Source organism: Theropithecus gelada, chromosome 4 (assembly GCF_003255815.1).
Source record: "Theropithecus gelada isolate Dixy chromosome 4, Tgel_1.0, whole genome shotgun sequence".
NCBI lineage: Eukaryota > Metazoa > Chordata > Mammalia > Primates > Cercopithecidae > Theropithecus > Theropithecus gelada.
Window position 1 is genome coordinate 158,980,216 of NC_037671.1, and position 26,185 is coordinate 159,006,400.

Sequence of the window (26,185 nt, forward strand, 5' to 3'; positions counted from 1 at the left end):
ACACACATATCACACCGGGCAGAGCAAACTGACTGACAGGCAGAAGTACAACCAAAGTGCTGTGGGAGCATAAATATTGTGTGTTTTCCATTTTCCTCCAAGTGCCTTTATTTGTAGCAATGGAATGGTCTCATGGTGCAAAATCCTGTTTGTGATGCTGCCTGGCTTCCTATCAATTGGGTGGAGTTGTACCTATTCACTTTCTACAAGTGAGGCTCCTGGTGGGTGTGGTGTTTTCCCCAAACCCACAAGTAATAGATTAATATGGTATTGAAACATTTAAACAACATAAACAAACTAATGTCCTCCTTGACTCATCTCCTCCACCTAATCACTGGCCAATTCTAATCCCTGGAAGGTGGTAATCACCATTGTCATCTGATATATATACTTCCAGGTCTTCTAATTTACATTTATCCACACATATATACTCACACTCATAGATAAACATACATATATACAGACAAGAAGAAAGAAATACAAAGTTAAAAAAATGTGATAATGGTATACACACGTTCAACTTGCTTTTCTAGAGTGATATACCTTGGGATATGTCAATATACACACATCTCATTTTTTTAATCACTGCATAGTGTTCTATGGTATGGATATGTCATAATTAATAACTCTCTACAAGTTTATAATTTTGTTATCTCCTGATGTTTCCAATTTTTCACCATTTCCAACATTGCAATGCATATTATTCTACCTATCTCAGTTATTACATTAGCAAGTATTTATCTGGGGTAGATGTGGAGACATGGATTTGCTAAATTAAAAGGTAAGAGATTCCCAGCCAGGCTCAGTGGTTCATGCCTGTAATCCCAGCACTTTGGGAGGCTGAGGTGGGTGGATCACTTCAAGCCAGGAGTTCAAGTTGCAGTGAGCCATGCTCTTGTCGTCTAGGCTGGAGTACAATGGCATGATCTCGGGTCACTACAACCTTTACCTCCTGGGTTCAAGCGATTCTCCTGCCTCAGTCTTCCAAGTAGCTGGGATTACAGGTGCCCACCACCATGCCCAGCTAATTTTTGTATTTCTAGTAGAGACAGGGTTTTACCATGTTGGCCAGGTTGGTCTTGAACTCCTGACCTCAGGTGATCCGCCCTCCTCGACCTCCAAAAGTGCTGGGATTACAGGCATGAGCCATCGTGCCCTGCCTTCAGTCTTCTTGAGTTGGCTATTACTAGGAAGTATGAGAAAAATGTCCCTCTCTGACATGAATTTGCCCATTTTTCTTTCTATTTCTGTTAGTTATTTCTTTAAATATTTCCATGTTATGTTAAGGGCATAAAGATTTGTGAATGTTTTATATTCTTGGTAGATACTTTTCATCAACATGAAATATTCCTCTTTGGTCCTTTTCAATTTTTTTTTTTTTTGTATTTTGTCTGATATTTATATTGCTAAAACTACTTTCCTTGTATTAGACTTTACCTGGAACATCATTATTTTCCAAATTGCCAAATCCTTTTACAAACATAGTTTGCAATGTCCCTAGCTCTTGCTATGATCATTTTGGACTATGGTTTCCACATCAACCTGATCATCCTACCCGCCTTCTCTTTTTCAGAGATACTTAATTATCCATTATTTACACAATGGCAAACTTTGTCTTCTAGCACAATTATAAGCTAAAGTGTGTGTGTGTGTGTGTGTGTGTGTGTGTGTGTGTGTGTCATTTAAGGCAGAAAGTAGAGATGAAATTACATGGTCAGGCTGCCATCTTGATACGATCTTATGTTTTCCTTAACACCAGATTTCCTTCTCTGACTCCACTTAAAACATTCCTTTCCTTTCCTTCCAGTTTGGTTGATCTAAATATTAAAGGTGCTGTGAGAGATACAATACAGAATAGAGTCTGTGAATACGTTTAGTCAGCATGCAGCTCTCGAAAACCTACTTTTGGTCTCCATCTCTTTGTGGCCTACAAGTTGGTTTCAGGCTGAATACTACAACTTGTGTTCCCCTAGCATACATTATTTAGTAATAGCTCACACAGCTCTAAGTTATCATCTTTCCCATCTCATTCCCAGGAAGATCTGTTTAATTTATAAGCAGTCCATTTCAGACAACACCCCTCGGGACATCACAATATTGCTGTTCTTCTGGGAGATTCATTGGCAGTATGAATACCCTTGTTTCTTCCATGGGCAAAACATGTTTAACGGCCACTAACTGGGCTATTGGCAAGGCCTGGCACAAACTAAGTGCAATGTAACTCTTAGCAATTTGTGACCATTAAACACAGCATTTATAATGTGCTAGTTTTAAAGTTGAAAACAGCAACAACAACAACAACAACAAAACAACTCATGTCCCATGTCTACGGCCATACCACCCTGAACGCACCTGATCTCGGAAGCTAAGCAGGCTCGGACCTGGCTGGTACTTGGATGGGAGACCGCCTGGGAATACTGGGTGCTGTAGACTTGGCCAGGCGCAATGGCTCACGCCTGTAATCCCAGCACTTTCGGAGGCCAAGGCAGGTGGATCACCTGAGGTAGGGAGTTCGAGACCAGCCTGACCAACATGGAGAAACCCGGTCCAGGCATGGTGGCACATGCCTGTAATGCCAGCTATTTGGGAGGCTGAGGCAGGCGAATCACTTGAACCCAAGAGGCAGAGGTTGCGGTGAGCCGAGATCGCACCATCGCATTCCACCTGGGCAACAACAGCGAAACTTCATCTCAAAAAAAAAAAAAAAAAACCAACAAACAAAACAAAACACAACAACAAAAACCCCACAATTAATTCATAAAAGACTTGCACTTTATTTGTCTTATTTTATTTAAAACATTCTCACCTTGTTTTCTGTATTTTATCTTTACACATAGAACACAGAGTTTGATTTGATTGTACTCTTCCCTTTACCCCCCTTTTTCTCTTTATTTTCACTTCATAGGTCATTAAATGCCAACCACAGGATCTCAGACGGAAAAGGGCTCCAGGGTTAACTAGCTGAGCCCTATCCTATGATGTCTGAGAGGTTTTGCGGCTTGCCTGAATTCAGCCATTGACCTGTGGCAGAGCTGGCACAAGAATATGGGTCACCTGACTCCAGCACAGGCACATACATTTACGTTTACAAAAGATTTTTTAAAAAACAATCTCATCAACCAACTACTAAAAAACTACTGGAAAGAAACCTGATGGCGGGCACATATTACCTCAATTTTTATAGGAGAGAACACTGAGCGGAGAAATGAATTAATGATTTGACTAAAATAATCTACATCAGGAGACGTCCGGAGAACAACCTGAGGTCTTTGCTACTGGCTTCTGCATCTCACAGCCTCTCCATCTTCTCACCATGCAACTTCTAAAAGGACAGAGTTTCTTTTCTTTCTAAAAGGACTTTCTAAAAGGACAGAGTTGCCTTTTCAGTGATTTACTTCATCATTTCATTGTTTAATCCCTATGAAAACACAAAATATAGATTTTTGGTTTTTTTGTTGAGACAGGGTCTGGCTCTGTTACCCATGTTGGAGTGCTGTGGTACTATCTTGGTTCACTGCACCCTCCTCCTTCCTGGGCTCAAGCAATGCTCCTACCTCAGCCTCCCAAGTATCTAGGAACACAGGCGTCCACCACCATGCCCAGCCAATTTTATTTTATTTATTTATAGACACAAGTTGGTCTGGAACTCCTCGGTTCAAGCCATCCGACCCCCTTGGCTTCCCTGGGATTACAGGCATGAGCCACTGTGTCCTGCTGATGCATATTTTAACGATTAAAAGAAAAAAAAACCTGCCTGGCATGGTGGCTCACACCTGTAATCCTAGCATTTTGGGAGGCCAAGGTAGGCGGATCATCTGAGGTCAGGAGTTCAAGAATAGCCTTGCCAACACGGTGTAACTCTGTCTCTACTAAAAATACAAAAATTAGCCAAACTTGATGGTGGGTGCCTGTAATCCCAGTTATTTGGGAGGCTGAGGCAGGAGAATCACTTGAACCTGGGAGGCAGAGGTTCTAGTGAGCCAAGATTGCCAAGATCGCTGCACTTTCCAGCCTGGGTGACAGGGCGAGACTCCATCTCAAAAATAAAATAAAATAAAATAAAATAAAATAAAATAAAATAAAATAAATAAAAAGGCTTAGACCTGTAAACCCAACACCCAAGGAGGGGCAGATCCCTTGAGCCCAGGAGTTTGATACCAATCCATCTCAATAAAATAAAATAAAATAAAATAAAATAAAATAAAATAAAATAAGTTGGGCATGGTGGTGCACAGGGCGTGTAGTCCCAGCTGCTTGGGAGGCTGAGGTGGGAGCACTGCTTAAGCCCTGGAGGTCGAGGCTGCAGTGAGCCGTGATCGCGCCACTGCACTCCAGCCTGGGCAGCAGAGCAAAACCTTGTCTCAAAAAAATAATAGTAAAATAAAGTATGTGTCATTTTGATTTGTGATAACCTTAGGAAAAAACCAGCGAAGTCTAAGAACCAAGTAATTGATTGCAAAGTGGAGAATGATTTACCTGCTATCTGAGATAAAGGAAAAGGTGAAATCACAATGTTGCTTTAAATTCCTTCCAGCTCTTTGTTTATTGTTTCCTTTTGTGTGGAATTTCACTGTGCATTGATCTAAACCCAGCTCCTACCAGATGGGACATAGAGTAGTCCCTCAAGTAAACATTTAGCACTAGGCAGGTTTGCTCTGTATAGGATATGTAGAACCCTCTCTCTGCTTCTAAGTCATAAATAGTTCTTTAGAGTCTTAAGAAATTGGCAAACTCAGGCTGGATGCAGTGGCTCAGGCCTGTAATACCAGCATTTTGGGAGGCTGAGGCAGGCAGATCACTTGAGGTCCGGAATTCAAGACCAGCCTGGCCAACATGGTGAAACCCCATCTCTACTAAAAACAAAACAAAACAAAACAAAACAAAATTAGTCGGGTGTGGTGTCAGATGCCTGTAATCCCAGCTACTCAGGAGGCTGAGAGGCTGAGGCAGGAGAGTCGCTTGAACCTGGGAGGTTGAGGTTGCAGCGAGCTGAGATCTTGCCACTGCACTCCAGCCTAGGAGAGCTGTGTCCATTCATTTATGAATTATCTGTGGCTGCTTTCCTTACAAGGGCAGAGCTAAATAGAAGTTAGAGACTGTATTTTAAGCAAAGGCTAAAATATTTATTATCTGGCCCTTTAGATAAAAAGTTGACTTTAACCCTTGCATCAGGAGCGATAAATAGATGCTCTTGCATTTAGCATCTTTATTGTTTTCCATGACAAACCTAGAGTCGAACCAGCATCAGGCTAAAAAGCAAAAGGACCATGACTAATGTTCATGGATCAGCAAAGTGCTAACCCAGTTATGGAAGTCTAATATAGTGTTACAGACTCACAGGCTTAGCTAATATGTAAATCAGCAAACATGAGCAATAATGATTTATATTTGCATGGCATTCTATAGACTATGAAACATTTCGTATCTGTCTCATTTGATTTTTCCAATAACTCTAGAAAGTAGACAGGCTGGGCATGGGGGCTGATACCTATAATCCCAGCATTTTGGGAGGATCACTTGAGGCCAGGAGTTCAAGACCAGCCTGGTCAGTATAACAAGACCCTGTTTCTACAATTTTTTTTTTTAAAATTAGCCAGGTTTGTTGGCGTGTGCCTGAGGTCTTATTTACTTGGGGTGGGAGGGAGGGCGGCAGGGTTGGGGTGGGAGGATCACTTGAAACTAAGAGTTTGAGGTAACAGTGAGTTATGATTGCACTACTGCACTCAAGTCAGGGTTACAGAGCATGACTCTGTCCAAAAAAAAAAAAAAAAAAAAAAAAGGGGCCAGCGCAGTGGCTCAAGCCTGTAATCCCAGCACTTTCGGAAGCCAAGGCAGGTGGATCACCTGAGGTCGGGAGTTTGAGACCAGCCTGACCAACATGGAGAAACCCTGTTTCTACTAAAAATACAAAAATTAGCCAGGCGTGGTGTTGGGTGCCTGTAATTCCAGCTACTCGGGAGGCTGAGGCAGGAGAATTACTTGAAATCAGGGAGCGGAGGTTGCAGTGCTCCGAGATTGTGCCATTGCACTCCAGCTTGGGCAACAAGAGTGAAACTCAAAAAAAAAAAAAAAAAAAGTAAACAAATAAATATGAAACAGATTCAGAGACATTGCATGATAACCCAGAGTGAAAAGGAACTCAGATTCAATGTCTTCAATCTTTTCTTTTAACAGCTAAAATGATTCTTTTATTTCTAGAAAATGCTTACCTTGCTAAAAAAAAAAAAAGGGTGAGCGGTTATTAACATTTATCACTTTATGATGCACTGACTTGGAAGATCACTTACAATTAACTGTACTTTGCAATAACATGTTCTATCTTCGAAATGCTGTATTTTTGTGTCAGTATGATGGTAAAAATAATATAAGCATTTTATATAATGGTTTTAAAAATCAAAATAAATATGGGCCTAATTAAGTTATAAGTTAAAAATTTAATCTTAAATTTTTAAAATCTTAGAAACTGTGAAACTGCAAAACTGCAAGATGAATCAGTTATCTAGTTTTCTTGGATTACCAAAATATTTAAAAAACAACTCTTGGAGTAGCAGGGAAAAATAAATCTTAGTAAAAATACGAGTATATATGAGCTTGAGAAAAATAATGAAAATTATATATAGTGCTCTGTAAATGGATCAAATCATGTTGAACTAAATATTTCAATGGAAGCTACAAACCTGTAGATGACTATTACAATCATTGTATCATCTAAGACTTGATCTTCTGTGTGATCAAACCACTTCTGAGGAATTGCCAGTTTACCAACACATTGCTGTATCGGTCTTGGACAAGCATAAAAAATTAATACAACACACTGCATGATTCAGCTAAATGACATTCTGGAAAAGGCACATCTATGGAGACAGTAAAAAGAACAGTGGTTGCTAGAGTTCAGGGTAAGGAGGGGATGAATAGTGGAGGGCAGAGGAGTTTTTGGGCAGTGAAACTTAACTGTATGATACTGTAGTGGTGGATGCATGTTATTATACATTAGTCCAAACTCACAGAATGTATAACAACACGAGTGAACTCTAACATGAATTAAGGACTTGGGTGATAATGATATGTCAAGGTAGGTTCCTCAGTTATAACAAATGTGCCATTCTGCTAGGGAATGTTGATGGTAAAGTAGGTTATACGTGCATGGGGACAAGGGTATATGGGTGATCTCTGTACCTTCTGCTCAGTGTTGCTGTGAACCTAAAACTGCTCTAAAATATAAAGCCTATTTAAAAAAATAATGTCATGAGCTAACAAAGACCACAATTCTAGGTCCTCCTCAGAAGCTTTATAAATGTGCATTAAAAATTAGTTGTGGGGTATACTATGGCAGAAATACAAGAAAAACAAAGGCCCAGAATTTTTCCAGGAGAATAGATCCAGAGCGAACATGAACTTACTTCACACCCAGATTGGGTTTCCCATGAACACGACTCCTTCTCCTGAGGGAGAACCCCTCTTTGGAAAGCATGTTCACCCAGGCATGCTTGACACAAGGGAGGCTCAAAGTCTGGCTCCTCTGGAGGGATGTGCACCATCGAGGAGCCAGCGTACTTCAGTCTGGGACTCTGATGCTTGTCCACACTGACCATTGGGCTCTTGATCCATCTTCGTACCTGCAATATGCAAAAGGAAAGAAAAAACCAAATACATTTGACTCCCTTTGATGCTTAATGGGGATTTGGTGGGAAATTCAGTGAGACTGAAAGGAGAACTCAGTCTCACAACCTCTCTTATCTTTCAAACTCAACACAACTAGAATTGGTCAGTGCTGTTCAGTCTCTTTCCTAGAGTATGCATTACATGGCTGGTCATTTCATCTTGCTGAGTCTGTCTCCACATTTTTTTTTTTTCTTTTCTTTTTCTTCCTGCTTCCAGTGGGGTTAGAATTTTTTCTTTTTAGAGATAGGGGAGTTTCACTATGTTAGCCCAGGCTGGTCTTGGTGTTAAAAGATCCTCCTGGACCAGCCAGGTTTCACCAACATGGTGAAACCCAATCTCTACTAAAAACACAAAAATTAGCCAGGCCTCGTGGTGTACACCTATAATCTCAGCTGCTTGGCAGAATCACTTGAACCTGGGAAGTGGAGGTTGCAGTGAGCTGAGATCACCCTGCTGCACTCCAGCCTGTGCGACCGAGTGAGACTGTCACCAAAAAAACAAAAACAAAAACAACAAAAAACCTCAAAACCCAAAAACAAACAAAAATAATTATCCTGGCCACGCGAGATGGTTTATGTCTAAATAGCAATTTGGGAGGCTGAGGCAGGAGGATTGCTTTAGCCCAGGAGTTTGAGACCAGCCTGGGCAATATAGTGAGACTTTATCTCTATGAAAAAAATCACTTTTTTTTTTTTTAAGAAAAAGATCCTTTTGCCTCTTAAAGTGTTGGGATCACGAGTATAAGTCACCGTGCCTGGCCTGTCTCCTCATTTGTAAGATTCAGGTAATACTATTTCCTCCCAAGCTGTGAAAATGCTACCACGTTTTACAAAGTTCAAGTATTTTGCCTGGCACATGTTTGGTGCCCAACAGATAGTGATTATTTTACTTTGACCCTTATTATTATGATTATGGTGGCGGAAATTTAGTTCACACATTTCTAAGGTGAATTGCTAGTTACCCTTATAAGGGAAAATACTAATCTCATAGTTTACAATCTAATCCATTGCTAAGCAAATACATATTCACTATTATTGTTGTTGAGATAGGATCTTCCTCTGTCACCCAGGCTAGAATGCAGTGGCCTAATCATGGCCCACTGCAGCCTCAAACAGCTGGGCTCAAGCAATCCTCTCACCTCAGCCTCAGGAGTAGCTGAGACCACAGGCTCGTGCCATCACACTAGCTTTTTTTTTTTTTTTTTTTTTTTGTAGAGATGAGGTCTCACTAAGTTGCGCAGGCTGGTATCAAACTCCTGGGTTCAAGCAATCCTCCCGCCTCCCAAAGTGTTGGGATTACAGGCATGAGCCACTGAATCCGGCCCATATACACTACTGCAAAACTTTGATTATAAAAGTACTAAATGTGTTTTTGATCAATCTAAAAAGTATTCAGTTTTGTTAGAGATGGATAATGTTTTTTATTATTCTTATTCAGATAGTTTTGGGCTTGAAGTCTGGTAACTGTTCCTGCTTTGTTTCCAACATCCGTAGTTTAAAATCAGTCTTTTTACTCTGGCTTACTTTCAATGTCTCTGTTGCCAAGTAGATTTAACTTTGGGGTTACTGTGAACAGGATTTAAACAGATGATAAATCTATTCAAATATATTTATAAGTTGTATGCCTGGGCTGATTAAGAATCTTTGTATCTTGAAATATGTATCTCTCCTGAACCCCCAAACACCTGCGCTCTAGAGTTTGAGTTATGGCCAACATAATAAATTTTTTTAATATTCTTTTTTCATGTTATTTTTACTTCTTTTTGTTTTTTATTTTTATTTTTTCTTTTTTTAATATGTTACAGTCTGAATATGTTCATAGTGACTTTTTTTGTTTGCTTGGTTGGTTTTTTTATAGAGATACAGTCTCACTCTATTGCCTAGATTAGAGGGCTGTGGCATGATCATAGCTCACTTCAGCCAAGAGCTCCTAGGCTCAAGCTATCCTCTCGTCTCAGCCTCCCAAGTAGCTGGGGCTACAGATGCGCGCCACCACGTTTGACTAATTTTTTTTTTTGGAGAGATGATGTCTCATTATGTTGCCCAGGCTGCCCTTGAACTCCTGGCCTCAAGTGATCTTGCTGCCTTGGCCTCCCAAAGCTCTGGGATTACAGACGTGTAATCCCACTACACCTGGCGAGAATAAAATTATTAAAGGGACATATTATTTATTTAATAAAATAAGTAAACTATAATAAGTAAGAAGGAAAATAAAGCATATGGATGATCAGGATCATTGCCAGCGGAGGGATCAATTTTAAACAGTATGAGCCAGGATACTATCGGATACTCCCTCTCTGTCCACAGAGAATGTAGCAAGGGATATGGAGAAATATTCCCTTTCTCCAGAAGCATCAAAGAAAAAGTGTTACTTACAAAAATGAATCCACCAACACATTTCTTACAGGACTGTTGCTGAATTTTATTGCATGCTTTGTCTTGAAATGTTTTATCTCCATTGGCTTAGTCCTTATACTGGCTTCAATGTGTACTTTCTTTTTGACTCCTTGACACTTTTCACCAGCTTTGCAGCCTCAGAGGTGATTTTTACAGGCCCAGTCAAGGACAGAGGTTAGGATGTTTGCTTGCTCTCTCTCGAGAGGCTGGACGAGTGCACAGGAGTTAGGCAAGGTGCCTTTCATTTTTTTTTTTTTTTTTTTTTGAGACGGAGTCTTGCTCTGTCACCCAGGCTGGAGTGCTGTGGCCGGATCTCAGCTCACTGCAAGCTCCGCCTCCCGGGTTCACGCCATTCTCCTGCCTCAGCCTCCCGAGTAGCTGGGACTACAGACGCCTGCCACCTCGCCCGGCTAGTTTTTTGTATTTTTTAGTAGAGACGGGGTTTCACCGTGTTAGCCAGGATGGTCTCGATCTCCTGACCTCGTGATCCGCCCGTCTCGGCCTCCCAAAGTGCTGGGATTACAGGCTTGAGCCACCGCGCCCGGCCGGCAAGGTGCCTTTCAAAACTGCTGAGTAGAGAAACTCTCCCATGGCCCCTCGGGGAATTCAAGCTACGACTGGCCCATTGTGTTTCCTCAGGCGGCGGACTGCTTTGCTGGAGGGAGTAGCTGACTTTGAGTGGCTTTGGGAGCCCCTCAGAGACCAGCAACAATGGCTGGAGGAGAGCTGCCGCAGCTGTGTGTGCGAGAAACATGAATGCCCGGATGCGAGCGGCAGCCGGGGCTCCTGGGCCTCCTGGGCCACCTGGTCCCCAGTTTTATTCAGAGCTACACAACTGTTTGTGAAGAGCATTGTAAACAAACATAGACGGGGTGAGACATCCTCCTTATCCTGAATAAATCAAAAATTCCCAGGCCGGGCGCAGTGGCTCACGCCTGTAATCCCAGCACTTTGGGAGGCCGAGGCGGGAGGATCACGAGGTCAGCAGATCAAGACCATCCTGGCTAACACGGTGAAACCCCATCTCTACTAAAAATACAAAAAACTAGCCGGGCGAGGTGGCGGGCGCCTGTAGTCCCAGCTACTCTGGAGGCTGAGGCCGGAGAATGACGTGAACCCGGGAGGCGGAGCTTGCAGTGAGTTGAGATCCCGTCACTGCACTCCGGACTGGGCGACAGAGCAAGACTCCGTTTCAAAAAAAAAAAATTTTCCTCACTTGGGGTTTATAGGAGACTGCTCTCCACACCACACCAGACTTTTAGAAGCAACCAGCTCTCCAGATACCGGTGTGAATCAGTAAGGCCCTTCATTTAACTAGACAGAAACTCTGAGTGAACAGTGGGTAAACAAAATACTCAACCAAATTCTTTGCTAAATCTAGTCCACCTTGGTTTTATTAATGTTTTTATTTGGAAAAAAAAAAAAAGCCATCCAAAAGCAATAATCCCTCACTCTAGAAAATTGCCAGATGTGATTAAAGAGATTGGCTGGCTTCTAGGGATTTTCCACTTGTGGTTTTTTTCCTATTATCTAAGAGCAAACAGATATTACTATTAATTTAAAATAGTTTAGCTGATAATGATATCAACTGACACAGGAAAATTAAAGAGTGTTTAGGTACTTAGGTGTGAACTCAGATGGCAACACCTGCTCTCATTGCCCCCAGTCCTTTCAGGGGGAAGAGCTGACTCTTAAAATGCCAAGAGAACTTGAAGTTGGACGTAACTTCTGTAATTTCCAAAGAGACTTTTTTTTTTTTTAAATTATAGAGAACAGACTTTGCTTACTTGATGCCTTAATAACTTTCAATTTCGATAGAGTCAGCCCAGTTTTCTAGTGAAATTACTTGGATAATCCAATAGATTATAAAAAGGGAGTCCAGGCGAGGTGGTTCACGCCTATAATCCCAACACATTGGGAGGCCGAGTCAGGTGAATCATTTGAGGACCAGGCTGGCCCATACGGTGAAACCCCATCTCTACTGAAAACACAAAAATTAGCCACCGTGGTGGTGTGCACCTGTAATCCCAGCTAGTAGGGAGGCTGAGGCAGGAGAATAATGGGAACCTGGGAGCTGGAGGTGGCAGTGAGCCAAGATCGTGCCACTGCACTCCAGCCTGGGTGAGACTCTGTCTCGGAAAAAAAAAAAAGAGAGAGAAAGCGAGAGATCTGCATGCCTAGGCCTCTTCCAGAGGCTGCGTGCTAGCAGGTTAGTTACGGCATGAGTGTAATTTAGGAGAAGGCTCCTGGAAGCAAATTCATCTTACACTGACATAGGAGCCTGAAGCTGCTTCATAGCATGTCTCCTAAAATATAACAGTGCTGTAATATTCAGTAATATTGATCAGATTTCTTCACCCCGGCTATATGTCGTCATCATGTAGCTGTCTTTTCTGTTTTGTTTTGGGTTTTTTTTGAGACAGTTTCACTCTTGTTTCCCAGGCTGGAGTGCAATGGTGCGATCTCAGCTCACTGCAACTTCCGCCTCCTGGGTTCAAGTGATTCTCCTGCCTCAGCCTCCCGAGTAGCTGGGATTACAGACATGTGCCACCACATCTGACTAGTTTTGTATTTTTAGTAGAGACAGGGTTTCTCCATGTTGGTCAGACTGATCTTGAACTCCCGACCTCAGGTGATCTGCCTGCCTCGGCCTCCCAAAGTGTTGGGATTACAGGCGTGAACCACCGCACCAGGCCTATTCCTGTCTTTTCTCTAGTGTTTGTAGTGTTTATTGCTTGTATAAAACAACAGGACTTTTATGCTAACTGGTCTTGATATTAAGCCTATGTCATCTTTCCAACTGGATCGTAAGTGTGAGAATAGCTTCTTAGGTCTTAGGAAAAAAAAAATTCCCAGACGCTAGTGTATGGTCTTACAAATAAACTAAGTAATAAAAATAAGAATGTCTTGATTGCTTTTTCTATTTACTTACAGATCTCAACAAGTTTTGCTAACATCCTCTATCAAGGTAATATGCATTTTCTATTTAAATATTTATCTTTAACACTGCAAGACCTATCCCGGAGCAGGCACCCTGAGAAGATGGAGTGGCTTTTGGAATTCCCTGACTTTCTATGCTGTTGTCCTTGGGATATCCCAGTCCTTTCCTTTGACCTTGACCTAGTTGCATCCTTTTCTAGATTCTCAGTCTCCAGGCCTGTCTGGAGGATGGAGTGGTGGGGAGGACTCCGGGGAAGAGGGAAAACAGAGAGGCGATGCGTCCGTGTACACTATTTAATGTTGCCTCTCACAGCTGGCAGCACCCCAGCTCTGTCTCTTCAGAGGACAGTATTTGCCTGTTCTTCTAGCTCAGTAAGTGTAAAGTCTCCTTCCTCATCCTCCCCATTGAGGAATCCACCCCACCCTGTCCCTCCCCACCTCACCCTACACTGTCAAGTGTTAAATAGATAGAGTGCAGGAATTCATCAACATAAGTTTTTCTCTGGAAATAGAGGTGAAGTTTTTCTCATTTCTTTAAATTGTGGGACTCGGCCATGTGCGGTGGCTCATGCCTGTCGTCCCAGTGCTTTGGGAGGCCAAGGCAGGCAGATCACCTAAGGTCAGGAGTTCGAGACCAGCCTGGCCAAGATATAGTGAAACCCCATCTCTACTAAAAATACAAAAATTAGCCAGGCGCGGTGGCACATGCCTGTAATTCCAGCTACTTGGGAGGCTGAGGCAGGAGAATCACTTGAATCTAGGTGGCGGAGGTTGCAGTAAGACGAGATTGCACCACTAGACTCCAGTCTGCAGAGTGAAACTCTGTCTCCAAAAAAAAAAAAAAAAAAAAATGTGGGACCCATCCATTTTGTTTGAATTAGTCTTTCCTCGATATATACATTTTTTTTTTAGACATAAAAAGTTATTTAAAAAAAAAAAGTAGGAAAATTATTTTAGGTACTAGCTCTACAGGACAGTGTATGTTATTTGCTTTTGGAAATTAAGACTCAGAGAAAATAGAAATGCTGGTCTAATTAGTGGGGAAGAACCTGGCCATCCTGTCCAGAGCGAATCCACTGAGCTTTGGAAACTTCCTCCTCTCTTTCCTCCAAGAAATCCCCTTTTCCAGCGTGGTTTTTTTTGTTTGTTTGTTTTAGGTTTGAGGGTACACGTGAAAGTTTGTTGCACAGGTAAGCTCATGACACAGGGATTTGTCGTACAGATTATTTCATCACCCAGGAATTAAGCCTAGTACCCAATATTTATCTTTTGTGCTCTTCTCCCTCCTCCCACTCTTCACCCTCCAGTAGACCCCAGTATCTGTTGTTTCCTTCTTTGTATTCACATAAGTTCTCATCCCAGTGTTTTTTTGTTTGTTTGGTTTTTTGAGACGGAGTCTTGCTTTGTTGCCCAGCCTGGAGTGCAGTGGTGTGATCTTGGCAACCTCTACCTCCCAGGTTCAAGCAATTCTCCTGCCTCAGCCTCCCGAGTAGCTGGGACTATAGGCACACACCACCACGCCCAGCTACGTTTTGTATTTTTAGTAGAGACAGGATTTCACCATGTTGGCCAGGCTGGTCTCGAACTCCTGACCTCAGGCAATCTGCCTACCTCGACCTCCCAAAGTGCTGGGATTATAGGCATGAGCCACCTCACCCAGCCTTTTTTTTTTTTTTTTCCTAGAGACGGACTCTTGCTCTGTTGACCAGGCTGGAGTTCAGTAGCGTGATCTCAGCTCACTGCAACCTCCCCTTCCTAGGTTCAAGGAATTCTCCTGCCTCAGCCTCCTGAGTAGCTGGGATCAGAAGCATGCACCACCATGCCCAGCTAATTTTTTTTTTTTTTAATATTTTTAATAGAGATAGGGTTTCACCATGTTGACCAGGCTGGTCTCAAACTTCTGACCTCAGGTTATCTGCCCGCCTTGGCCTCCCAGAGTGCTGGGATTACAGGTGTGAGCCACTGCGCCTGGCCTCATTCCAGTATTGTGGTTGTTTTTGTTTTTTGTTCTTTTTTTTAACTGTCTCTCTCTCTAGGCTACTGTCTCTCAGCATATTAAACACCTTGTTCTTGCAATATCTCTAAAAGCTAGGGAACAGACTGCAAGCAAAACATCCTCTTTACACCCACAAACTCTTCCTTTTTCCCGCAGCCACCTTTCACCGCCACCCAACTCTTCTGTCTTAGCTGAGCTTCATGAAAAAATAATCTCCATTTCCTCATCTCACATTTTCTCCTCATCTCACATTTTCTCCTCAACCCATTGCAATTTATTCATTCAATAGTATTTATGGATTGCTTAATATTTGCAAGGACTAAAGCAAATAACATAATAATAAAAGTCTCATTTCATAAAATGAAGTTTGTGCAAAGATGCCAATAAACCTCTTTGCCAAATCCAATAGACATTTCTCTGTGCTTACTTCATTTGCATATACCCCGCAGCATGTAAAAGCTTTCACAAAGGTTCAACAATTATTTGCCTGGCATTATGTGGTTGGGACACAAAGAAATTTAATGTTGACCATTGAGAGAGGATGCTTGCATTTCAGAAGGGCTGATACATGAGATTGTGGTTTATCATAGCATGAGCTCCCCAGAGCTCAGTTTCTGCCCTTGTAAAATGGAGATAATAATTATGGCTACTTCACTAGAGTTTTGTGAGGACTAAATAGATGATGCAGGTAAACCCAGTGCTTGACATCAGGTGAATCCTTCGTAAGTATTTGCTATTGCAGTTATGGCTTCATTCCATGGGAAGAGTTTTATACAAAGGGTCGTTGGAGAAAAGATGGAGGGTACTTGGTCCAGTCAGGAAAAATCAGGGAAGGCTTTCTGGTGGAAGTGATGGTTAAATTGAATCTTAAAAGCTGAGTTAAAGGAAGCCAGGAAGAAAAATGATAAAGATATTTCTAATTGAGGGGATGGCAGAAGGCAAAATACAGAGGCAAGACTCTGTTGAGATGAGTAGAAAACAAGCTCCAAAAAGGAGAGGCAAGAACTAAAGCTGGATAGAAAGTTTAGGTCATGGGGCAGTGAGGGGTCACTGAAGTATTTATTTTTATTTATTTATTTACTCACTATTTAGGGATGGGGTCTCGCTATGTTTCCCAGGCTGGTCTTGACCTCCTGGGCTCCAGTGATTCTCCTGCCTTAGCCTTATTAAGAACTGGGGTTACAAGCATGAGCCCCTGCACCCAGCTCACTAAAGTATTTTAAGCAAGAGAGTGGGATGGTCAAATGTGTTTTTCTTTTTCTTTTTTTAAATTTTTTTTTGAGACAGAGCCTCACTCTGTCACCCAGACTGGAGTGCAGTGGTGTGATCTCTGCTCACTATAACCTCTGCCTCCCGGGTTCAAGAGATTCTCCTGCCTCAGCCTCCCAAGTAGCTGGGATTACAGGTGCCCGCCACCATGCCTGGCTAATTTTTTGTATTTTTAATAGAGACGGGGTTTCACCATGTTATCTTGATCTTGAACTCCTGACCCCAGGTGATCCACCTGCCTCGGCCTCCCAAAGTGCTAGGATTACAGGCATGAGCCACCACACCCAGCCTCAAATGTGTTTTTCAATGCAATATGAAGGATGGATTTAAGGTGGATTCAAGACCAATGCAGTATGAAGGATGGATTTAAGGATGGATTCCAGACCAAAGGAGCTAGATGAGAGTCAGGAATGGATTAGAAAAGAAATGGTAAGGGCCAAACAAGAACAGTAGCTTTGGAAATGGAAAGGAGGAACCAATCATCAAATCTACATTTAGTTCTCAAGACTATATCCTTTTCTCCATCCAAGTAGAGGTTGAGCATCCTAAATCTGAAAATCCAAAATCTGAAATGCTTCAACATCTGAAGCTCTTTGAGTGTGGACAAGATGGTCAAAGAAAATACTCACTGGAGCTTTTTGGATTTTCAGATTAAAGATGCTCAACCAGTAATTATAATGCAAGTGTTTCAAAATCTGAAAAAAATTACAAATCTGAAATACTTCTGGTTCCAAGCATTTTGGATAAGGGATACTCAACTTGTATCTTCTCGATTCCTAAAGTCATTCCTTAAATGGTGTTGCCCTTTTAGTCTTTTCTTTTCTTTTCTTTTGAGATGGCGACTCGCTCTGTCACCCAGGCTGGAGTGTAGTGGTGCAATCTTGGCTCACTGCAGCCTCTGCCTCCCAGGTTCAAGTGAATCTTTCACCTCAGCCTCCAAGTAGCTGGGATTACAGGCCCGCACCACCATGCCCTGCTAATTTTTGTATTTTAGTAGAGACGAGGTTTCACCATGTTGGCCAAGTTAGTCTTGAACTCAGGTTCAGGGTTCAAGGTGTCCACCCACCTTGGCCTCCCAAAGTGCTGGTATTACAGGTGTGAGCCACTGTGCCTGGCCATCTTTTTTAAAAAAATAAAATAATCTATGGCTGGGCACATTGGCTCACCCCATCTCTAAAAAAAAAAAAACAAACAAAAAATAAAGTAATCTGTTATTGATTGATCAGTTGATTGTAGAGGTGGAGTGTCACTATGTTGCCCAGTCTGGTCTTATACTCCTGGTCTCAAGTGATCTGCCCACCTTGGTCTCCCAAAGTGTTGGGATTACTGGTGTGATCCACTGTGTCCAGCCTGCCTTTTTAATCTTAATCTCGCTGACACCACAGCATCTTTCCAAATGCAAAAACTGTCTTGTTGCTACCCAGCTTTAAACTTCAGTTTGGTTCCCCATCTGTAGCAGCAGTGGCTTTCAAACCTGTTTCATCAAGATTGATGTACTATAAGAAAGCCCATATGACGGAAACAATTGGTTCCCCACTAAAAGCTGTCCTTTTTACATGAAATGCACTGACATATCCTATTCTATTCTTTCAAAATGCTGATTGCAATCTATTGAACTGATTTCATGACCCACTAATGGGTGCCACACAAATTGAAAAAAGCTCATCTAAATGGTAAAATCTAAATATCTTGGCCTGGGAGACCAAGTCTCCTAGGGTCTAGATGCTTATCTTCTGTTGTGCCTGGAATGCATCCAGACCTCCATTATATCATTTACTTTGCAGTTCTCTTAAAGATTGGTCTCCTGAGTCTTTGATTCCCTTGACCAGACTTGTCCACCTGGAAACTCCTGCTCTGAGTCACAAACTTGGGAAAGCCGTTGTCTGGCTTCTTACTCATTCTTTCATCCATCTGGGTGTTCATTTGTTTAAATGGGAGCACACATTCATTGCTTTGCTTGTCTATTTCCCTTATTAGAATGTGAGTTTCACAAGGACTGAGATATTATTTTCTCTCATATATTCAGTAGTGGGACATTTATAGTTTCTTCTGTGTGTTCCCTCTTCCTAGCCTATTCCCACCCTATTTTGTGTCTGCGTTCACTATGAGTTGAAGTTTACAAGGAAAGAGACTCACTATTACATCCCCAGAGCTTAGCACAACTCCCAACATACAGGCAATGCTGAAGAAATGTTTGCTGATTGGCTCTATGCTAGGTATTTTTCAAGGCACAGAGAATGACAAATAAGAGGCATTCTGTCTTTAGGAACTCAGAGGCTTACAGGAAAGCCCATCTAGGAAATCAACTGAAGACACTGAAGACAGTGTTAAAGAGAGCATGAGTTCATCTCTGGGGACAAGTAGGACAGGGCTGTGATGGGGATAGGTGAGATGCAGCGTTTTGGAGAGAGAGGAAAGCATGTTTCAAAGCATGCTCATGGAGAGGGCCAACCTTGGGGTATGTGTGGCAAGCCAGAAAGCCAAAAAGCTAAGTGGGTCAGACATCAAATGACTTGAATGTTTGGATACTGAAATGTCATTCTTAACTCACAGGGAGAGTAAGCTGAAGGACTCTAAACGTTAGCATGATCTGATCAGATTTGCTATCTTCTAAATGAATTGGGCCCAGGGGAAAAGCATCCTAGGTTAGAAGAATAAGCACTGTCCACAGATTAGATGGACCCCACAGATTGAGGCCCCCTCTGGCGACAGTGCTTATTCCAGGGGTCTCCAAACCCAGGTAACACAGGAAAGCTTTAAAAATGCAGGCTCAGCTGTGCATGGTGGCTCACACTTAATAATCCTAGCACTTTGGAAGGCTGAGGTGGGCAGATAGTTTGAGCTCAGGTGTTCTAGACTAGCCTGGGCAACATGGTAAAACCCCATCACTACAAAAAATACAAATTAGCCAAGCATGGTGGCACATGCCTGTAATCCCAGCTACTCAGGAGGCTGAGGTGGGAGGACTGCTTGAGCCCAGGGGGTTGAGGCTGCAGTAAACTGTGATTGTGCCACTGCACTCCAGCCTGGGAAGAGACTCTGTCTCAAAAAAAACACTGAAACAAAAACAAAAACTGAAAAACGCAGGGCGAGGTGCAGTGGCTCATGCCTGTAACCCCAGCACTTTGGGAGGCCAAGGCGGGCATCTCTACTAAAACTACAAAAATTAGCTAGTGTGGTTGCGGGTGCCTTTAATCCCAGCTACTCAGGAGGCAAAGGCAGAAGAATTGCTTGAACCTGGGAGGTGGAAGTTGTGGCAAGCTGAGATCACGCCACTGCACTCCAGCCTGGGTGACAGAGCCAGATTCCGTCTCAAAAAACAAACCAACCAACAAACAAAAACCGAACCCACAAAAAAATGTACTAAAAATTAAAATGCAGTCTTACCAGTGGCTTTTAAGATTTTGAAATTTTATTTTCAAGCTCTATGTGACCTGGATGAAGGGCAGGGAAGGCTAAATGGAGCATGAAATGACCGGGGCCCTGGAGGTGTGACAGCTGGGCAGACCCAGGCATGGGTGGTGGGAGAAGGTGTCATCATAAAATAACACAGAGTGGAAATGCCATCTTATAGCCTCACTTGGAGCTCTCTACAGTATTGTTCCTCAAAGACATTTTCCTTTCTTCCTTTCTCCCTTTCTCCACTCCCCTAAGTCCCCCATATCTAAAATAACACCATATGGCTCTTAAACTCCATAATAACCTAGGTATACTATGAATTAAACAGGTTTCTATGAGTAAGAATAAGTTAAGTGTGGAGCAGAAAGGGTTACTAAGCAGCAAATATAATACCGTTTTTCTGTTATTCTGAGGTGAAGTAGTCAGTTTACGAGTGATTTGGATTTCCTCACAATTTACTGAACAAAGAAGAAAATCTAAGATATAAAAAGCGTTTTCTACAGAAATGAATAATAAACTGAATTAAGAGAATTGGATTCCAGTTCTAACTTTGTAACTACCTTGAGCAAGACACTGAATTCATGTGAACTTGAAGGCGCTTATCTGTGAAATGATGATCTTGGAGCATCCAAGAAGTCCTTTCTGGCCATGTCACAGATTCAGAGCTCTTTGTTCACTGAAGTCCTGTTACTGTGACTTGAAACTCTCTATTTCTATGGTGTGCAGCACTCAGCACAAGTTTGTTGAATGAACAAATGATCAAATGACATTTGCCCTTCCCTGCCTGATATTCCAATCACATTCTTCCATAACTTTGCATTTCTTCCATTAGATAAATAAACAAACGCAAAAAATCCACCAGGCTTTTAAAATAATTTTATGCTCTTAAGGGCAGTTGTTTAAAAATCTATTTAAAACACAAAGACAAAGACTGAATGAAAGTCTCATTATTAGAGTGCTGTACATTGCTTAATTAAATTGAAAGTGGCAAATGAAAGGCAAGATGATTAACATCCAAACTGGGGTCTTATTACCACTCTCTGATGTTACTGCTTGTTGGCTGAGTCCTCTTATAAAAGAAATTGCACAGTACACTCAATTTCAGTTTTATACAAAAACAGCTTTCCTCCAAATTATGCTGGTGCTGTATCGGTAATGGTTTCTATTTCTGTATTCTATTTTTTTTTCTCACTTCATGTTTTATAAATGAAGAAAATGTTAAGGTTTAATTGTTCCCTGAAAACAGGAAGAGAGTTGAAGCTAACAAAAAGATATTTATGAAGTACCTATTATGTCCAAGGATTGTGTGAGTTTCTGAAATTATGGAAGATAAAAGAATGGATTGAGAATAAATTGCAAATGTTCAAACATCCTATGGAAATAGCTGGAATTAAAAAACTAAATTTTCAACCGTATAATCAGAAGCACAAAAAAAAAGAAAAAAACAAAAACCCAAAGAGGAAAAGAAAACTGGCTGTGACCTCCATACAATTGAGACAGAGGAAAATGATGGTTAACATAAATCTGTGTAAACAGAGAAGGAAAAAGGATGCGTTTCAGGACAGCTACATTTAAATAATCAAAATAATTTAAAAAGCATAGGCAATGTAGTGAGACTTCCTTTCTACAAAAAAAGTTAACTGGGTGTGGTGGCATGCACCTGGAGTCCTAGCTACTAAGGAGGTTGAGGCAGGAAGATCACTTAAACTCAGAAGTTCGAGGTTACTGGCTGGGAGCAGTGGCTTATGATATAGTCTCAGCACTTTGGGAAGCCTACATGGGTGGATCACTTGAGGTCAGGAGTTCAAGACTAGCCTGGCCAACATGGTGAATCCCTGTCTTTTTTAAAAATACAAAAATTAGCTGGACTTGGTGGCTCATGCCTGTAGTTCCAGTTACTTGGGAGGCTGAGGCACAACAATCACTTGAACCCAGGGGGTGGAGATTGCAGTGAGCTGAGATGGCGCCACTGCACTCTAACCTGGACGATAGAGTGAGATCCTGTCTAAAAATAAATAGATAAATAAATAAAATAAAGCCAAGAATAAAAATCAGAGAAACATTCTTGCAACATTATCCTTGGTGATACCACACCCTACAAATATGCTGTATTCTTCTAATAGATGTCAATGAACTGACTTGTTAAAGAAAGAAAGTGAAAATGTAGTATATAACCCAAAAATATGCATTTAATGCATTATATTAATATGGCCCTCATTAACCGCCCCCCCCAAAAAAATAGCAAGTCCTTCTGCTATATGGGAGAACTTCATATATTAAATGTTACATGCATAGGTGATTTGTAGGAACTTCTGATTATTATGCTTTTTGCCATTCTTTTATTATAAAACCAGCAATCAAAATGAATCAGGTATTGGTTTTACATACAAATTTGAAATGAGTAGGTGTGCAGTAAGCACTATACTACAGTCTGGTAAGTAAAATATAAACACTTAGCTTTGCTTAGAAAGCCTACTGTTGGGGAAAGCTGGGTGTGGTGGCTTATGCCTGCAATCCAATCCCAGCACTTTGGGAGGTATCTTTGGGAAGATAAAAAAAATATAGCCGAGAATAGTGATGTACACCTGTAGTCCCAGATACTCAGAAGGCTGAGGTGGAAGGATTGCTTGAGCCCAGGAGGTTGAGGCTGCAGAGAGCCGTGATCATGCCATTGCATGCCAGCCTGGGCAACAGGCAGAATGAGACCCTGTCTCAAAAAAAAAAAAAAAAAAAAGTTGTTTCTTCCTGACTCATTCCATCTTCAAAGCGCCTTTTCTCTGTAGAAGGACGTATCTTCCACATAGGGTATACTTTCTAGTACCATTTGATTACCTATGTTACTCATGGCTATCTTGAAGGCAAAGAGAAATTCCTAAGTATTTGTTGAATAAATAGATAAGTAAAGGAGTGAAGAGATGCTCTGTGGTGGTAATTTAACTGATTTTTAAAATATGTACATATTTTTAAACTTTTTTGTAGATACAAGGTCTCATTATATTGCCCAGGCTAGTCTCAAACTACCAGGCTCAAGCGATTCTCCCACTCGGCTTCCCAATGTACTGAAATTACAGGCACGAGCCGCTTCGCCTGGCCAGTTTAGCTTCTTCATTTGTGTTCCTCACTAGATTGTAAATTCTTTACGGATAAATATTTCATTGGACATCTTTATGTTGCTTGTAATGCCAAGCACAGTGTCTTGCATGCAGTGTCTTGCATGCATGACACTGTTCAGCATGTATTTGTTGTATTAATTGAAAGTGTGTGCCTGTCACCCTGTGAGGTCTGAATGAAATAGCAGATCCAGGCCAGGTGCAGTGGCTCACGCCTGTAATCCCAGCACTTTGGGAGGCCGAGGCAAGCGGATCACCTTAGGTCAGGAGTTCAAGGCCAGCCTGGCCAACATGGTGAAACCCTGTCTCTATATAAAAATACAGAAAAAAATTAGCTGGACATAGTGGTGCGCACCAGTAATCCCAGCTACTTGAGGGCTGAGGCAGGAGAATCACTTAAACCTGGGAGGCAGAGGTTGCAGTGAGCCGAGATAGCGCCACTGCACTCAGCCTGGGTGACAAGAGCGAAACTCCATCTCCAGAAAACCAGAAACGAAATAGCAGATCCAATCTTCGGAAATTTCACACTCTCATATGTTCTAGCTTCCTGGAATCTGGATTATAACCACGTTTTAAAGTCCCTATTCCAACCTTCTTATCCACTTACCCATTCATAGCTTAGTTTTTGGTTATTGTGGTGTTTATCTCAGTATTTTAGTACTATTAGAAGATCTGACTTCAAGTGTTGTTTCTACCACCTCTTAGATGTGTGGTCTTGAGCAACTAACTTAACCTCTAAATCTATTTTCTCATCCGTTAAGAGTACTGAGTGTATCTATGTAACAAGTGGCAAAGATGAGTAGGTGGTAGTAACAGGGAGGCATCTGAATCCTCTGCAAGCATTTGAAAGAAAAATACATATACAAGGGTTACTTAATGTTGTAATTATTCACAGTTAGCTTTCCAAAGATAAAATTGGCTACCAATTATTTTTTTCTTTTTTTTTCTTTTTTTGAGACAGAGTCTCACTCGGTCTCCCAGGCAGGAGTGGAGTGGTGTAATCATAGCTCACTTCAGCCTCAAACTCTGCGGCTCAAATGACCCTCCCATCTTAGCCTCCTGAGTAGCTGAGACTACATGTGTGCCACCACACCCAGCTAACTTTTAAATTTTTTGTAGAGATGGGAGTCTCACTATGTTGCCCAAGATGGTTTCAAATTCCTGGTCTCAAGTGATCCTCCCGTCTCAGCCTCCCAAAGTGCCGGGATTAGGCGCAAGCCACCAAGCTTGGTCCCATTCTGATATGCTATGACCAGAATTGGACTAGGAGAGTTGCTCATGTGCCTAATAAGGTTTAACTATATACTTATATTTGTTTGCATTTGAACCATGATAGGCCCACTCAATTTTCTCCTTGTGGGATGGGAGAGACTCGTTTAAAAGCAGTTCAAGTAGAAAATTCCTGGATATTTGAATTCCCTTTAGGCCTTATAGGAAATGTATAATCCATTTTCTGGACTACTTAGCTAGGTTATATCAGTAGAAGCATTGAGGCCAGAAAAACAGAGGTGATACCCTGATCTCTGTCATGTTGAGTCAGATTGGGAGTACTGGCTCTAGACTTGTTCTGATTTAATTTAATTTTATTTATTTATTTATTTACTTATTTTGAGACAGAGTCTCACTCTGTCACCCAAGCTGGAGTGCAGTGGCATGTATTCTTCTGATTTTAATAGGGGTATCGACAAACTAGGAATGCTCTAATTAAGAGCAGATAGAAGAGTGAAGGAGATTGAAATGGTTAGTTTGTGTGTCAGCTTTACAATCAGTTAACTTTAAAATAGTTTATCACTGAGCACAGTGGCTCACGCCTGTAATCCCAGCACTTTGGGAGGCCGAGGAGGGCGGATCGCTTGAGGTCATGAGTTCAAGACCAGCCTGGCCAAAATGATGAAACCCTGTCTCTACTAAAAATACAAAAAATTAGCCGGATGTGGTGACACGCACCTGTAATTCCAGCTGCTTGGGAGGCTGAGGCAGGAGAATCATTTGGACATGGGAGGTGGAGGTTGCAGTGAGCTGAGATCACGCCACTGCACTCCAGCCTGGGCGACAGAGTGAGACACCATCTTAAAAAAAATAAAATAAAAGAGTCTATCTTTGGTAATTTGGGTGATCCTTATCTAATCAGTTGAAAAGCCTTAAGAGCAAAGCTGAGGTTTTCCTGAGGAATAATAAATTATGCCTCAAGACTGCAGCCTAAGACTTCTGGCCTGCCCTACAGATTTCAGACTTGCCCTCTCTACAGTTGCATGAGCCAATTCACTGAAATAAATCTCTTCATATATATCATCTAATGATTCTATTTCTCTGGAGAACCCTAACTGATACAGAGATCACGCAAGAAAGATAGAGATAAAAACTCAGAAAGGCCAGGACAACAGTTTTGGAATATTTGAATAGCTGCTATGTGAAAGATGAGCCAATGGATGGGGGTAACAGAAAGACATATTTGGGCTTCCCATGTACCAAAAGTTAAATGGGGCTTTCGTTTAAAGAAGGCAGCCGAGCTGGTCCAAGTGCAATGGTGTTTACAACTGATTGATCATAACCAATTACAGATTTCTTTGCTCCTTCTCCACTCCCACTGCTTCACCTAACTAGCCTTAAAAATACATATATACAGGCTGGGTGCAGTGGCTCACACCTGTAATCCTAGCACTTTGGGAGGCTGAGGCGGGCAGATCACTTGAGGTCAGGAGTTCAAGATCAGCCTTCCAAAATGGTGAAACCCCGTCTCTACTAAAAATACAAAAATTAACTGGGCGTGGTGGCACGTGCCTGTAATCCCAGTTACTCAGGAGGCTGGGGTGGGAGAATTGCTTGAACCCAGAAGGTGGAGGTTGCAGCGAGTGGAGATCACGCTGCTGGACTGCAGCCACAGTGGCAGAGTGAGACTCTGCCTTAAAAAACAAAAACAAACAAACAAAAAACCCCATAAATACATATATATATGAAGAAGGCAGCTGCCCTACAGAGGGCACATCAAAGAAGTCTGGCTGGGCACAGTGACTCACGCCTGTAATCGCAGCACTTTGGGAGGCCAAGGTGGGAGGATCACTTGAGCCAGGGAGTTTGAGATCAGTTTGGGCAATACAGTGAGACCTTGTCTCTACAAAAAATAAAAATTAGCCACGCATGGTGGCAAATACCTGTAGTCCCAGCTACACAGGAGGCTGAGGCGGGAGGATCTCTTGAGCCCAGAAAGAAGGTCAAGGCTGCAGTGAAGTTGAGGCCACAATGAGCCATGATCGCAGTGCTACACTCCAGCCTAGGCAACAGACTAAGACTCTGTCCCCTGCCACCAATAAAAACAAGCAAACAAACACACACAAACAAACAAAAAGTCTGACCAATCTTTCACTCTCTTAAGAGACAAAATAATGCATTTTGGGTTTCAGGCATTAAATGAG

At 41.9% G+C, this 26,185-nt stretch overlaps 1 protein-coding gene and 1 pseudogene across 2 annotated transcripts in view; one reads left to right on the plus strand and one right to left on the minus strand.

The window, feature by feature from the left end:
* SGK1 (serum/glucocorticoid regulated kinase 1) overlaps positions 1–26,185 on the minus strand; it is a 150,916-nt gene that overhangs the window by 85,599 nt on the left and 39,132 nt on the right. For both annotated transcript variants that reach the window (XM_025384147.1, XM_025384146.1), the window contains one exon: positions 7,401–7,616. In XM_025384147.1, the coding sequence (XP_025239932.1) occupies positions 7,401–7,616 (216 nt within the window). The remainder of the gene's footprint in view (positions 1–7,400; positions 7,617–26,185) is intronic.
* LOC112623859 lies at positions 2,325–2,433 on the plus strand (annotated as a pseudogene).